This window comes from Sabethes cyaneus, chromosome 1 (assembly GCF_943734655.1).
Source record: "Sabethes cyaneus chromosome 1, idSabCyanKW18_F2, whole genome shotgun sequence".
Classification (NCBI taxonomy): domain Eukaryota; kingdom Metazoa; phylum Arthropoda; class Insecta; order Diptera; family Culicidae; genus Sabethes; species Sabethes cyaneus.
This window is the reverse complement of record NC_071353.1, coordinates 90,403,548-90,420,931: the sequence shown is the minus strand read 5'-3', so window position 1 is coordinate 90,420,931 and position 17,384 is coordinate 90,403,548. Positions and strand designations below refer to the sequence as shown.

Below are 17,384 nucleotides of genomic sequence, written 5' to 3'. Positions count from 1 at the left end.
CCAATATCCGGCGCATGAAAGTGTTCCGCACACCCGTCACACTTCCATGAGAAACGGCTATCTCCGGCACCACATATTATACAACTCAGTTTGACCAAAAAAATAAACATATAAAAACGACACTGATTGCAATAACGTGTGTTGGAACAAACAAAAGTACGACCAATAGCCAGAAGGCAAACAAATGTAAAATGGCTGAATTCATTACTTGATCAAAACAAGACCACGAGATTAAATCATTTTTGTGCGTTGCGATTTAAAAACTTTAAACGAATAATTACCTCATTTGAAGCGTAGCCCAAAATATTCCAGAGTTTCTAGAGATAGTTGATTCGTCGCTACATTTTGTTAGATACATTCCTTGTCCTGTCCAAATTAGGGCTGCACCAACACCGAGAATTAAGCTGGCTATATAAAGTAATAAAGTTTGAGGCCATAAGAACGATGTGATAAATATACTGGAAACAAAAAAAAAAATATTATTTTAAAATATCTAACAGAGCTAAACAAAATTTAACTTGGCACAAGAACAATTCCCTAAACGTCGAAAATTGTTAAATTCTGGAATTTTTAGAAAGGCCTGAGCCTGATTTTTACAACAGGCACAACCATATTGAATGTTGTTTGTGACGTGTGAACATTCAAAAAGTCAAAGGCACCGTGAATTTGCAATTTCGGTTATTTTAACGTAGCACTACGTTTTTGTTTTCTATATTGGGGTGCACTTTAGAAGTCCGAGAAATGAGCATGGAACGAAAAGTGGTTATGATTTGTAACCTCGTTCTAGCCAGCGGAAATCCCTGGTAGGGAGATAGATCAAAGATATTTACAGGGGTGTCTGATGTAATCCCTCTGCATCAAACACCTATACTTACTTCAGTAGGGAGGTCCCTGTGTTACTCGCTGACAACTATCAAGGTGAAGCAACACGAAGTGGAATCTCACGACAATGAATCTCACAGACGCTTCTGAATATTCCCGATTTGTGAACCTAGACAGATAGAGGACTGTTGACTCCTTTTATGAGTCCGACTAGCGAAAAGCAAACGAGGTGTAAAATCTATTAATTTCAAGGCTGCACTCAGATATGACTAACTATCTTGTAACTTTAACATTGTACAATTTATTCTACAAGGTACCATTTTGAGCTCATTTCGATTTGTGACTTAACTAATTTACTTGCGGTTTTGGGCATTGTTGGTGATATACTTCCGGAACGTCGCTGCAACAAGACAATGGCTATCGTGGCCACCGCCGATGACTACTCTGGTCGCTGAATGATGGATGCACTGGACAAAGCGTGCACAAGATGGCTGATGCACTAGACGAGGCATGCATAAGATGGCAGATGCACTAGACGAGGCATGCACTAGATGGCGAATGCACGGGACCAAGTGTGCACTAGTTTACGGAGGAACTGGTCACAACATGCATTAGATGACGGATGCACAGATCCAAGTAGGCACTAGAGGACTGGCGAACTGAATGACGGAGGCACTAGTCGACGGATGCACAGGCTGAAAGAGGCACCAGCCTATGGTACACGTGTTTTTGGATCTGGTCGACTCTACGACGAATAATTGACACGTTGAACGCAGCCGACAGTTGGGCAGGCCTTCACTGATTATAGAACACAGTTGAAGCGGTTTTCACGGAAAACCCGCCAAAACGGAACGCAACCCGGGGTAGTTGCAGTTGCTAGCAGTGGGTAAGCCAGAATAGCCACCACCGAAACTCGCTGCGACCGATTGAAGTCACTCACGTCACCAGTTAGTGATGAATTTAGCGTATCACGAAAAACCATTCACCAGCTCGTTGCTGGCCGTGTGCGTCCGGGTTGTCCACCGTGCCCATGGAAATCTCGAAAAAGATCAATAATACAACAGAAAAAGGTCCGCTGGACCTTTTTCTAACACAATAGTTATTTTAACACGAAACAATAACAGGATTGTCCATATTTAAAGATGATAATTCTCTTTTCAGCCCTTTTGATCTCGCGTACTAATCACTTTCCTAAGCACACTATTAATAGCTTCTTTCAGGCTTAATTCTTACTTAGTCACGCTTTAATCACACTTTTAGACTTAGTGTTCAACTTATCACTTTACGAACACGGCCCGCACTTCTATCATCTGTCCTAGCTTCTGCCAGAACAAAAAGATTCATACTGTGCGTCGAGTATTTATGGGCTAACTTGGCGGAAGTCGTGAGACGAGACAACATCAACCCGAGTATCGTCGAGAGCGATACTTTGTCTACCTCCACTTCGTAAAACTTCTCTAGCGTAATTCTCAGTCGAATATGATCTGCGATTTCTCCCTCACACTCACTATTGTAAGTTCGATGTCTGCATGAAAGTGAGATTACTCGGTGAGTGACTTCTCAGTTTAGTACAACTTAGATGATCATCACTCCCCGAGTCCATCTAACACCAGGGAAGGACTTAGGGAAATCGACGAAAGATTCCCGCTAAGCACTTTGTGGCAATTCACGTTAATATTGCGGCGGACGCCACAACTTAAATTTGTAACCAACTGGTTAGAGATTTTTCAATGGATTTTAAAGATATTTGATGCAAATAGATCAGAAATTTTTCTGAAAATTGATGAATAGAGTAAATATAAAAATAATTTGTCAAATCACTATTGAAAAACGCATAAATAAAAAGCACTCTTTTGCTTCCCAGGCCCGGTACGACAATCTTATACACCTGCAGTTTCGTTTGCTTCGATTCTGAAAAAAACTACAAGGTATACAGCCCTAAGGGTTGTACGAAAGGGTGACGTAGGACTATATCAGATAATCAACCAAAGACTAATGTAAACTGCATTTCTGGCATATGTATGTTTATAAGAATCTATGAGTGCCATTGTTTAAGTGAATGTTGAAAATAAAGAGCAAAAAATTCAGATTCAATTCTTCATTGAATGCAATGGTAGCTTTGAAAATACGTGGACGGGGTTTCATAAGTACAACGCCTGCAACCTTTGAGACATAGATTTCTTTCAAAAATCACTTGTGTGCATCATAAAGGTTGAAATGGTAATGAATGACCAGCCCACAGATTATTGTATTGAATATGATTATGTGTAGCTTGATATGTTTCAATAATCTTACTTTAACTCGCTTGTGGCCTTTAAAAGAGTCATTGGTTACAAATAACATTAAAGCCAAAGCACGTTCATCACAAATATGACGTGCCATTCGAATGTCCTACTCTTTTAGATTCACTGTCTTTTGTTCCTAGAAGGTTTAACTAGTTTACTTTCACAGCTAATCGCTTGTTACATAGCAGAAAATATGCCACATACGCAAAAATTTCTGTAGTATTTGTATGAGAGTCCTTATCCTGCTACCACAGGAGTGAGGGGTCTCAAACCATCATAAAATAAATAAATTCAAAATAAATTCATGCTTTCAAAAACGCCCACATGCCAAATTTGATTCCATTTGCTTGATTAGTTTAAGAGTTATCAGGAAATTTGTATTTCATTTGTATGGGAGCCCCCCTCTTAGAAGAAGAAGAAGTCTCAGTACACCATAGAAAAACATCTTAGCTCCAAAAACCCCAACATGCCAATTTTGGTTCCTTTTGCTTGATTAATTCTCAAGTTTTGAGGAAATTTGTGTTTCATTTGCGTAGGAGCCCCCCCTCTTACGCCCTCCCTAAAATTGTTCTCTTATCCCCCATAAAATTGCTAGCCATTTTATCTATCCAACGACACATAAATTGTTGAGTTTCGTTCAGTAGTTTAGTAGTTATTAGCATTTAAAATCTTTCATTCAAACGTTACACTTCTATTTTCGTTTTCACAAAGTGCTACCTAGTCCCAGTATAGTAAACAAAGACGTAGTCCTACGTCAAAAAAATGTCCGAACCCTTGCTTTCCAACAGGACGGAAATTATTCATTACCAGTAAACCTGTACCAAATTGTAGTCCTAAAGGTAAACAATTTTATAAAAATTCGAAACTACCCTCGCTCTTTGATCGATTTTATTATTTAAACATTGAACCTAGACGAATTCGATGTCGAATGAATGAATGTATACGTGTTACACTGCCCATGGATGCATAGTTGACGCAACAACCATCACCATCGTTGTTTGTAAAACGCGTTTATATTGTTTTAAAATAAATAACTGTATCTGTTAACATATTCAACTAAATAATCTGTCATTTCAATAAAAATTATTCACAAGAAATGGGCCGACAAGGTTTTGTAATTCAATGCAAGTTTATTTTAACTGAAAAATGCCTCCGCCAGTTTTTGCGAATAATCAGTCGTTTTGATGAACGTTTATTCGCATAGTTTGGCGTAAAAACTAGGCTGCTACGTTCGTAGCTCATATCAGCTGTATTCTCTGTAACAATAGCACTCAATACGTCAGTTTTTCTCTGCCACTGTATTATATTATATGTTGAACAAATAGTTTTTGTCTTTGGATCCTAATTTGTAGAAAATAATAAAAACTTGAATAACAATAAAATTTGAAAATGGAACATACCAGTACTTAGATTGTTGAATCTTCATGAGTATCCCATTCCATCCAACTGTTACGTCGATATGAGGATGCGGATCCTGGAGGACACTGGGAATCTGGAACCGGTTCCAATAGAGGGACATTTCAGCATCAGTAAAATATGTCATGTCGCATATCAAAAAACATCAGCACTTCACAAGATAGCGATTAGTGACCATCTCATGTCTCTCAGGCGCTATATGGCCGCTTCCGGGCCCGGAAAGATTTTCTTCTCTGAGCACGGTACGGATCTCGAAGAAACTTGTCCAGGACATGAAATCGGTCATATGCCCTGTGAGAGACATGAGATGGTCACTAATCGCTATCTTGTGAAGTACTGATGTTTTTTGATATGCGACATGACATATTTTACTGATGCTGAAATGTCACTCTATTGGAACCGGTTCCGAATTCCCAGTGTCCTCCTGGATCCGCACAGCGCGCAGATGGCTTGTAACTGCAGCAAAGTAACTTATATGACCATAGACGATGATTTGCTAAAAATTCAGCATGTTTCTTACAGATTTCAAATATTTAGCAATATTATCTAAAATCGCGGTCCCCCAAAGAACACCGGAATAACTCCGGAACCATGTGACATATGGCAATGATTTGTAGATATTTTGAAAGTAGAAAAGATTTTCGGGAAGATTCCCAAATTTAATGAAAAAATTAAATTACAATAAAATTAAAATAAAAAAGTTACGGTCATTTTAGCAAATTTTCGAATGGTAAAAATGATGTAGACCTTAGAAGGGTTAATAAAAAAGAATTCTAATTCAAGAAATGAACCTGTTGATAGTTATGACTTCACGAATTCTGAAGTGATACACGGGCAGTGTATAGACTGTGTGCAGAATGACAAGTGGCGCTGCCAGCGGCCAATGTGTAAGTTTTTGCGTAACCATTTTTCACTGATCATATTACCGCGCATGGTAAATAGCGCAAGAAAAATGACTAAATTAATCGTATTAGAGTATTAATGGTTAATTTCGAGCATGCGGGATTATTTATTATTATTATTTCATAAGCAAGTAAAGTAAAAAAATCCTGTATTTTGTGTTTTTATCAGAATGGAAATACGCTTGCGTTATTCGGCAACAGTCAAGGAACTGACTTTTTGAAAATCGATGGTTGAAACGGAAAAGAAAGATCAAAACTGACCATATGTATGAATCCTTAGCATGTCGAAAAGCAAAATCTAGACGATAATAATATAATAATATAAGTTATATTATCCGTCAAACAATGGCAATGATTGACTTGCGACTGCATCTATTGCACAGCTTCACATAAATCTCAACAAGATAGTGATTTTGAATTCAATAAACACGCAATGAAAACGGTTAGATTTTTATTAAATTCTATTCTTTTATGGAAAAGTGTATAAATTCCTGTACTTTTAGTAAGAATTTCGAGAGCTGCGTACTACTCACTATTTTTAGAGTTTCATACGCGCTCTCTGAACAACAACTTTTTGGAGCAGTTAATTTTTTTTGTTAGTTATCTGAACCTAACTTTTAGTTACCTATGCACTATGGGGGATTTCCATACAAGCAGGCGGACAAAAATATTTTCGAATTTTTTTAGGATGTTTGATGTTTTCCTAGTTGATATGACTAAAATATGTTGGTAGAGTACATTTGCAAACATTTCACGAACATATTTTGAAAAGAATTTAACTTTTTGCCTTTTCCATATATGGAAAACTAGTACATGACTTGGTAAAATCACCATTTTAGGATCAATTCTTAACCGATTTTCGATCTGTTTTTTGCATTATGTTTGTAAATTATGTCTTCAAATGTGCAAATGTTTTTTATATTGGACAAGATGGCGATCATAAAATGTTAAAAGTCCCGTATTGCTTAAAATTTCAAAATCGGCCTTTCAGCTCAATTATTTTTTTACCAATGGCCAAACTTAAAGAAATAAGGTTTTAAGTTTAAACCCATCAAAAAATCATAAAAGGAAAATCATAGAAGAAAAATTTAAAAAGTGCCGCACGGTAGAAGACCTGATTGTTTAGCAAAGCCCAAAGAGCCGAGTGTCATTCACTGTTTAACTCAGGTCGATGAGATCGACAAAGGTGTGACTGTATGTATGTATGTATGTATGTATGTATGTATGTATGTATGTATGTATGTATGAATTCATATATACACGTATGTGTTTCTGTGTTTGTGCCTCCCAGTTGGCTTCGAGGCATGACGCAAACAAATTCCAAACAATATGTTTCATTTGCAAATTACTATTGTCCTTTATAAGATTTGCCGAAATTGGTCCATAAGTTTAGTAGATCTAGAATTTATCTTGAAATAGGCCTTAGGACTTTCAACCCGCTCAATATGGACTGAAATTTTAAATTTTTGAAGACGTTTCTTCGATGAACTTAGTAGGAGGGGCGCATGTTTTCTTCATAGTTCCAATAATGTCGTGAAAAGGAAATCTCGATGGTGACTTCCTATGAATTACTTCATATTGAAATCTGGCTTTAGTTTTCAAAAGGTCGCATAATCAACCCTATTGCAGGCATTATGCGACCTTCTGAAAACTAAAGCCAGTAAATCAGCTTAACCCATTTTCTAAATATAATTACACTAAATGCTTCTTCTGTTGACATAATTGTGTTTGTGTGTGTGTGTGTGTGTGTGTGTGTGTGTGTGTGTGTGTGTGTGTGTGTGTGTGTGTGTGTGTGTGTGTGTGTGTGTGTGTGTGTGTGTGTGTGTGTGTGTGTGTGTGTGTGTGTGTGTGTGTGTGTGTGTGTGTGTGTGTGTGTGTGTGTGTGTGTGTGTGTGTGTGTGTGTGTGTGTGTGTGTGTGTGTGTGTGTGTGTGTGTGTGTGTGTGTGTGTGTGTGTGTGTGTGTGTGTGTGTGTGTGTGTGTGTGTGTGTGTGTGTGTGTGTGTGTGTGTGTGTGTGTGTGTGTGTGTGTGTGTGTGTGTGTGTGTGTGTGTGTGTGTGTGTGTGTGTGTGTGTGTGTGTGTGTGTGTGTGTGTGTGTGTGTGTGTGTGTGTGTGTGTGTGTGTGTGTGTGTGTGTGTGTGTGTGTGTGTGTGTGTGTGTGTGTGTGTGTGTGTGCGTGTATGTAATGATTTCTTTTATCGCCTGTTTCTCAGAGATGGCTGAACCGAATGGTTCGCTATTACTTTTGTTTGAAAGGTGTTATTGTCTAGTAGATCACTACTGAGTTGGTTCGTGACACGACGTTTCGTTTAAGAGTTATAAGCAAAAATGTGAAAAATACGTGACACGGGTTTCTTCAAAACTACATGACCGATTTCAACGATCTTAGTATCAAATGAAAGCCCTTATTAAAGCTAAATTGTTCAGGAATTTTTAATTGAAAACAAACAAGTAGTTTAAAAGTTATGCTTAAAAAACCTGTTTTGACAAGGTAATAATTATCGCCTGTTTCTTAGAGATGGCCAAACCGATTTATGCGCTATTAGTCTCATTTGAAAGATAATATATCCTAATAGATCACTATTGAATGGTTTTTTGATTGACCTTTTAATTTGAAAGTTATGAGCAACAGTATACACCACACCAAAATTTACAATAATTTATAATGATTTTAACCAAGATAATTTACCTAATTTCAATTATTTTAATATCAAACGAGAGGTTTTGAGACTACGAATATATATGCAAAATTTCATAAGAATTGGTTTTACCGATTAAAATATATTAACCATCGAACACTCGCGCCAACTTTTGTAACACAGTTACTCGCGCGCACAATAGCCCCAAACCAAAGAAAACGTGTGCACTAGAGTTTTGACTGGAAAAACTTGGTTTTAGGTTGATCGAACCTTTGGAAGAGTTTCTTGAAATTGGAAGCTCGATCGTCTGGTGGAATTTAAATTTTTATTAAACCCCCTAAAAGTGAAATAAAAAAAATATTTTTCTTCAGTGTCAATATAACACATTGATGTGTTTTGCAAAGCTATAGAGCATATTATTACAGAAAATTTTGCTAAAGACAGTAACCTTCTATCTCTGCAGCGAAGATAGAAAAATCTTATTTATTGTATATGAATTTGTAAAATCAGTTTTTCTATCATTGCTCTTTTTGTAATTGTTGCATGACTTTTTCATGTACTACAAAATTGTACAAATAGTAAAAATATCAACTTTTCTGAGAATAGTATACCTGTATGTTTGCTTGTTTAGGAACTGTAGAACTTTGATTATAAAGAATACCCTAATTTTGACTCCGAATTACTCGACTATCAGCAGACGGATACATTTTAAACATTTTACATTTGCTGATAGTTTTGCTGCATAAATTTTCCCAACAATTTAAATTATTAATGCACTGAATAATTATGATATTTTGCTCACAATAAGTTTGTTGAAGAATATACGTTAGTTAAACAACGATTTGTAACTTTATTTGTAACGATTTGTAACAATATGGCGTTGAAAAACCTACACGTGTTATATAAAATACAACAGCGTGAGTTAATAAAAATTGATGAAAATTATTCAAGAAAACTCTATTGATGTGATTCAAATAGAATGGCATTATAGGAAACTATGCATAGTTCAAAAACCTATAAACTAGACCTTTACTAGACAATGTATATGCTAAAGGATAAGATTTCCTCTTACAACTTACTTTTATTTGCACTTACTCAGATTAATAACAACTTACTTATCCTTACTCAGCAATTTCATGATCCTTTTTTCATCAAAATTTAAAAGTGTGTAAAATTTAAAAGACGTGTCGATTTCTATCTCAAATAGCAAGTAAGACCGTATAACAAAGGTTCCTTTCACCACTAGGTGGATTAAATCGGGTTTTTCTGGAGAAAGTGATTATTGAACACTTCCCCGGGTTCACTAACATGCGGTTCACATCGCACCAAGCGGCAAAGGCCTCCAACTGATTTTGGAGAAAGTGACAATCGTCTGTCGAACGGAAAACATTTTCAGGTCATCTGCATACGAGAGTCGAGGGCATTTGATAGCCAAATTAACGTCGTTGAAGTAGAGCAGAAAGATCAAAGGTCCAAGATGGCTTCCCTGAGGTATACCTGAAGAGGTTAGATAGCTATCGGACCTACAATCTCCAATGGCAACCACCAACTGTCGATTGGTCAGATATGAGCGAAACCAGCGCAAAAGGTTGTCGCTAACGCCCAGTCTATGCAATTTTGCAATTGCGATGTCATGGTTTATCTTATCAAAAGCGGCCGACAAGTCTGTGTATAAGACATCGGTTTGAGCACGGTGGTCCATACTTCCCGTTATGTATGATGTTAGACACAGCAGGTTAGTGGTGGTAGAGCGCTGGGAAATGAAGCCATGTTGATCGGCACTTAGATATTGTTTGCAGTGTGACAATAGAGGTTCCATGATTACCAACTCAAATAGTTTTGAAACTGCACTGAGCGATGTGATTCCTCTATAGTTGTTCACATCTCGTTTACTACCTTTTTTATGCACAGGAAACATATACGCACATTTCCAACACGATGGGAATACGCCGCTAGAGATAGACATTCGGAATAGGTAGAGCAATGGCGTCAACAAACAGGATATGTGTCTCTTCAGGAATGCAGAAGGTACTCCATCAGGTCCAGGGTTGAAGGACGACTTAAGCATGGAAGCGGCTTTTGAGATTTTCTCGACGTTGACATCAATGGCACCTAGTGTTTGACCATAAATTGGAACATTGCATGCTGCTAGGGCAACATGGTCAACGCTCAATACCTCGTTAGTGAAAACACTTGCAAATTTGCTGGAAAAGCAACGGCATATATCCTGAGGTGCGGCAGCGATTTCCCCGTTATACTCCATAGAAGACGGGATGCCGGACTCTGCGTTGATCGTTTACATAGTTCCAGAAGCACTTCGGGTGACGCTTTAGTTTCCGTTGAATGCTCTGTTGATGCCGTGAAAAGCATTGCCTACTGGCTCGCCTATATAGGTGGCTCACTCTCGCATAATGACGTTTTAGCGAAAGCGTGCGATGCTTCGTGAATCTCCGCAATGCTGCTCTTTTGAATGACTTCAGTTTACGCAACTCATTCGTGTACCAAGAGGGGTGAGAAGTGTTGCGGTGACTTCTTTTCGGGACGTGTCGATCTATAACATATAACAGAACATGTGAAACGGTTTGCGCCGCAGCTTCAACGTCCTATGGGTCAAGTATCTCTGCCCAGTCAATACTGGACAATACATCATTAATACTATGCATATCAGCTTTACGGAAGTTGTAGGATATAGCCGCGGGAAATTCAATGAAGTCGCGAAGGGGCTTATCCTCAATACAGACTATCAGGGGTGGGTGGTGCAAAACTGGCTTAATCAGCGGACATGGAGCTGCGGTGATGAAGGGGGGCTTTTCTAATGAGCTCACGAAACAGAGATCCAAGCAACGGTTGTTTTCGTTAACTACATGGTTAACTTGATGGAGCATTGCAGCACTATAATTGTCGAGAAGGTTTACTGCAGCAGCGTGAATCGTCGAGTTTTCAGGATCCGGGAAGAGAAATCCGCTATGGACAGGTTTCCATGATATACCTGGCAGGTTAAAGTCGCCCAGAATGATGATCTCATCAAGAGGAGTCGCCCCTCTCATAATAGAGTACACCGATTGACAGTGGACATCAATAAGATCGTTGTCGCGGACACGATCAGGTGCGATGTATAAAGCGCAAAGAAAAAGTGTGCGATCACTTAGCTTGATGGCCGTCCAAATTTGCTCTACATAGTTCCATGCATTGTTCTCGATAGCCCTGGCTTCTAACCCGCGACGGACAGCTATCAAAACACCACCGCCGATGGCTTTGCGGCTATTATTCGGGTTCCGATCGCAACGAAAGACCTCGTAATCGGATCCAAACACTTGACTGGAGACTGTTCGGGAATCGAGCCATGTTTCGCAAAGGGCAATGACATCATAGCAGCGATCTGAGACAGCTAGTCGGTACTCTTCAACATCAGAATTCATTCCACCGGCGTTTTGGTAGAAGACGATGATATCTTCCTTGCGGCTCGGAGTGGAGCAATCCGTTTCTCTGACAAATACGTTAGGTGGATGTTGTCCATTTTCGATGCTGAAGCAAACAGGATTCTCGCCGTCGTCGGCGGGCTGGGCTATCCTCTTGTCAAAAGATGGCGCAACTGGACCATTTTCGCGAAAATTAACGTAGTCCACAGTACTGTGAATCGGATCAACATCAGGCAGCGAATGAACAATATCGTGACTATACTTGCATGAGGAGGCAAGTTGGAAGACCCCTGATCCACATCTAGCCACAGGTCCGGGACGACTTAGCTGGATACTGGCAGGGGACGGTACGACTGGGCTAGAGGAACCAGGAGCTTCCAAAGTGCAGTCCAATGAGCGTCCCGGTAGTGAAAAATGATGACTCGGACGATGACACGGGTGTTGAATGTTGACGAGATGAGACATGCCCGTTGGCAGTAACAAGTTGGCAGTAAAACGGTCACGAGTGCTTCTGGTAGGCCATTGAGAACCAGAGAGTGTGCTAGAACTCGGAATCTGATTAGGCAGTGAAATGTCGCCAGTATGTACATACTTGCCTGAGGATGAAGTTTGGGAGAACCCTTGACCAGACTCGGCTACAGGGCCAGAACGACTCTGATGGCAGGATACAGTACAACTTCGATGACAACGGCTTCGAACGGTTAGCGCGACTGCATCGAGTGGTTTAGGGTCTCCCATAATGCGACAGGCAGTGCGTTCTGACTCACGGGTTGGAAGATCAAGACATACTTCTTTGGCAGATCGGTGACGATTACGATGAATGTGAGATTCAACCAACGCGGCTGAGTTTTGTAAGACGGGGGCTGCACAACAGTTGGGTAAAGTGCATTCCGGTTCTGGCGTTTCTAATGTTCTTCCGGTGGTTCCGGTGGCCCGGGTTGAGTTGCGGCTTGCGGGTTCAACTGCAATCCGACAACGACGTTTTTTGCTCGATAATCCTCAAATTCCCGAAAAAGCACATTGTCTGGCCAAGAGTCACTAGAAAGCGCGACAGCTTTAAAAGCACGACGGATGCCAACTTTGAAGGAAACGAATCTCCATGTGGAAAGATCCGTATCTCTTGGCACCAGCTTAACCACTTTTGGTTTAGTATCTGCATTTAAACCCAAGCAATCTTGGACAAGTGCCGCAATCTCATCTTCAGAAGTTCGTGGGTGGAAGGCCGAGAGATAGATCCAGAAAAGATCATCGCTTAGTGATACCGTATTTACTGAACCTACTGAGGGTTTCGTACCACGAGTGCCGCTTGCTTTCTTCAACGGTTCAACTGAGTTGTCGCTGTTCCCGCGTCTGCGTTTAGGAGTATTAGGCATCAGGTCCTTAGGAGCTCCCCATGGCATAGGGGCGCTTGGGACAGAAACTTTAAGTTTAGTGTCGACTTTAGCGGTAAGCAAGTTAATGGCACAGCTTAGCTTTTCCATGTCCGCTTTCATGGCCTTCATATCCGTATCCGAAGCTGCATCTATATTGCTCTTCCGTTGAGCGATATTTTTAAAATGTTCGTTAGAGAACAAATCGGCACAGTCGTTGCACATCCAAAATACATTGCGTTCATATTCGCCGAGTACGTCAAGCAACGGAAGATCAACGTTGGCGCAAATAACGTGATATATTGAACCGCAGAAACCACGACAGACGATCTGGTCATTTCCATTGACGTGCTTATTACACTTTTTGCAAACCATTTTTTAGTTGGTAATGGTGATCACTCTTACGATTAATGGTTTTTGCAAATCGATAAAGCTTAGTGGTTTGAAATGCAGATGTCGCTTTTCGTGAGAAAAATCGAACTGAAATGCAGTATAGCGACTGATCGATACCAAAACAAACAAAACAATACACTTTGTCCGACGCTAATCAGCTAACGTGAATTTGCAGTTTGAGGCACTAATATGGTGACTTTTTGAAATCACAGCACGTAAGAAACACTACGGATGACTTCTTCCAAGTAAACACTCCACTTTAAGCCCGAATTCAATACAAAAAAAACTGTTTATTGGGAGACGTAAACAAACCTCTACTATAAAATCTTAACAGGGTTCCAAGTAAACACTCCACTTTAAGCCCGAATTCAATACAAAAAAACTGTTTATTGGGAGACGTAAACAAACCTCTACTATAAAATCTTAACAGGGTTGCCAAAAAAGGTCATAGCTATTAGCGTTCAAAATCTTTCATTCTTTCGTGACGCTGGGTTGAATCCAAATTTTGGAGTGACACCCTGTGGTAAGACGTAGTTCTACGTCAAAATAAACATGTTTTGTTTGAAAAGATTGCGGCAATAATGGAAATACCATCTGATGTAAGTACCACTTCTATGCAATAATGACGTCTCTCCCTACAGTTTGCAATCCACATAAAAAAACATCCACAATGGAATAAATTTTTCGTTATAGACAACGTGCAGAAAGGCGGGGCGATAGCCTGCATGACCACCAGCGTTACCAGTGGTGGATTTTGTAAGCTTTTGTGGAACTTTAATTCCGACATGCACGCGCTGATGCTGAATGTTATAGCTATAGCGGTTAACTCTCTAACAGGCACTCAATCCAGATCAAGCTAATATTTTCCTGTAAAAAGTGGTACTCGACGTTGAAATAGCAAAAAAATATAACCGTAAATCTTTTGGAACAAAACAATTTGATTTTATTTGATTTTAGCTGACAAGAGTTTTGTGTTTATATGAACCAAATCACCCGATAATTCACCTCTAAACTATAAATATGCTTCGTAATTAACACTTTACCGCTTAATGTTTTTTTTTAATGAAACTCAGCTGTTAGCAGTTAGCAAATTTTCATATTCAACGCATCAAGTATCGATCGAAAACATATCCAATTTTTCGACTTTTAAATAAATACAAATGGTGATACTATTATCCTCTTAGCAGGACTAATTTGTGACTTTGGATATTAAACATATTTTATTTCATATTAAATTTAAAAAATAAAGAAAAATGCAGAACTAGTTCGGATGGACTTGTTATTTTAAAATTTCTAGTACACATTTTCAGACAGAATAATTCCATGTTAATTTCAGTTTGCAGTGCAAGTGCAAGATAAAATTCTAAATCGATGGTCAATCCATGTATTTTTCGTTAATCACGTTTATTTTACTACATGCATATTTTCATAGATTGCAATAACTCCACAAAAGGACAGACAGCAGTTTCTAAAAACGATCAGTGCTCACTATTAGACAAACTGTCCATGTCCTTATTCGTATAAATCTAGGTCATTCAGAACACCCGACTTACGCATCACAGGCATTGTTTGGAGAAAGATAAGCCCTACTCTATTGCAACTTATTCGTATCACTGGAATGATTGTTGGTTTAATTAGTGTTCTTCCAACTCAAACGGGCCATAGCACTATGAGATATCAGGCGGACAAAAATCAGAAAACTGACTTTCACTAATCCGCTTAATGACATTTTCTATTGATAGTAAACACTTCAATTAAGAAAAATCCAAAATAGCACGTCTCAATTGGATGTTGTTTCTGAGATAGAGACTGTCAAAGTTGAAAAGCGATATGATATATACGCTTTTTGCCATGAAAACACGTTTAGTTTCAAATCAATTTTTGAACCCTATTTTCAGAATGAAGTCTTATGTATTATATATCATTAGAAAGGTAATAAAATGAGCTTTCCGAAAAACAAATAGTTTAGGCAGCTAGAGGAATAAAAATAATATTAAAAAGCATGAGAAGAGGAAAAACATAAAATAATAAGAGTATTTTCTGTTTTGTTAGTCGAGAACTTTTTTTCTCCAGATATCTCCAGGTTAATTCCTTCTTCTGGGTTAAATCTCAGGTATATACTATATACGAATATACAGGTATACGAATTATGGAAGAATTACGTGCCACCATGCGCCACTCTGCGAAATATAGTGTTTTGAAAATTTCTAGTCACTATGGGAGATTTCAAGACTAAATATATTTCCAGCGAATAATACACACACACACACACACACACACACACACACACACACACACACACACACACACACACACACACACACACACACACACACACACACACACACACACACACACACACACACACACACACACACACACACACACACACACACACACACACACACACACACACACACACACACACACACACACACACACACACACACACACACACACACACACACACACACACACACACACACACACACACACACACACACACACACACACACACACACACACACACACACACACACACACACACACACACACACACACACACACACACACACACACACACACACACACACACACACACACACACACACACACACACACACACACACACACACACACACACACACACACACACACACACACACACACACACACACACACACACACACACACACACACACACACACACACACACACACACACACACACACACACACACACACACAGACATTGCTCAAATCGTCGAACCCTATCGATTGGTATATGTGACTTGGCCCTCCAGGCCTCGGATCAATTTCGTGTTTTTCGACCAATTTTTAAACCTTTGTTATAGTATAACAAAGGTAAAAAGACCCGATCCTGTTTTGTTATGAGCTCAATGGCACACCCATCGAACGTGTTTCGTATATAAAAGACCTGGGAGTTATCTTGGATCCGCAGTTAACGTACAAGGAGCATGTCTCGTACATTATCGCTAAAGCTTCGAGGTCATTTGGCTTCATTTTCAGGATCGCGAAAAAGTTCTCTGATATATATTGCCTTAAGTCACTATATTGTTCGCTGGTGCGGTCCATCCTGGAATACTGTTCACCCGTTTGGAATCCTAACTACAACAACAGTACAGAGAGAATTGAATCAGTTCAGCGCCGATTTCTTCGATTCGCTTTGCGTAGGTTGCCATGAAGAGATCCGTTCCGTCTACCTAGTTATCTAAGCCGCTGTCAGCTGATTGACTTGGAACCTCTCTATATTTGTAGAGCTGCCTCTAGAGCTTTGTTTATTGCGGATTGCCTGCATGGTAGAATAGACAGCCCTGTGCTTATGGAGCAGATTAACATAAATGTGCAACCACGAGCACTGCGTAATAGCGCCATGCTGAGACTACCAGTTCGTCGCACTAATTACTCTATGAATGGCGCTTTCGGTGGCTTGCAGCGAGTTTTTAATCAAGTGTCGTCATTATTCGATTTTCATCTGTCGCGTCGAATACTTGGCAGAAGATTTGCAAGCTTTTTTTCGAGAGCAATAATCCGCGAGTGATGTAGACTTATATTTTAACTGTTTTTGTATTTGTATTTTACTCACTTGACTGTATTTTTATGTAACTATCGACAATCATTGGGGCTATCTCGAGCCCGTTGATTTAATAATAAATAATAAATAATAAATAATAATTATGCCAATTATGAATGGATTTTCATGGTTTAGATACTCATAAAAAATGTAGCAATTATGTGATTTCTATTGAAACATTCTTTTTCAATCACTAATTAGTAAAAATTGCCGATCAGTTTCAAGGTCAAATTATCCCATACGTTTTGTTTGTGAGCGCCTTGCTGCACAGGCAGGGACGACAGTTAAATACACCATTTGTTTACTATGATTTCGATTACTTTATGTTTAAAAAAAAATTACAAAACCCCCTCGTCCCAGTAGGTCGAAGATTCTTTACGACGCTTAGACTTATACTAATTTGATATCTGTGCTATCTGCAGAAGGGATCCGTATTCTCAAAAAATCGGCACGTCAAGTTTACGTGAAAACATATGTAGTTCTCATCCATCACACTTTTCATATAACATTCACGAGATTTATTGGTAACTCGCACTCATACTAA

General features: G+C 39.2%; 1 protein-coding gene across 1 annotated transcript in view; it reads right to left on the bottom strand.

The window, feature by feature from the left end:
- Positions 1-17,384, bottom strand: part of LOC128745929 (UNC93-like protein MFSD11) — a 601,073-nt gene that overhangs the window by 302,908 nt on the left and 280,781 nt on the right. Inside the window, exon 4 of the mRNA XM_053842991.1 lies at positions 282-458. Within this exon, the coding sequence (XP_053698966.1) occupies positions 282-458 (177 nt within the window). The remainder of the gene's footprint in view (positions 1-281; positions 459-17,384) is intronic.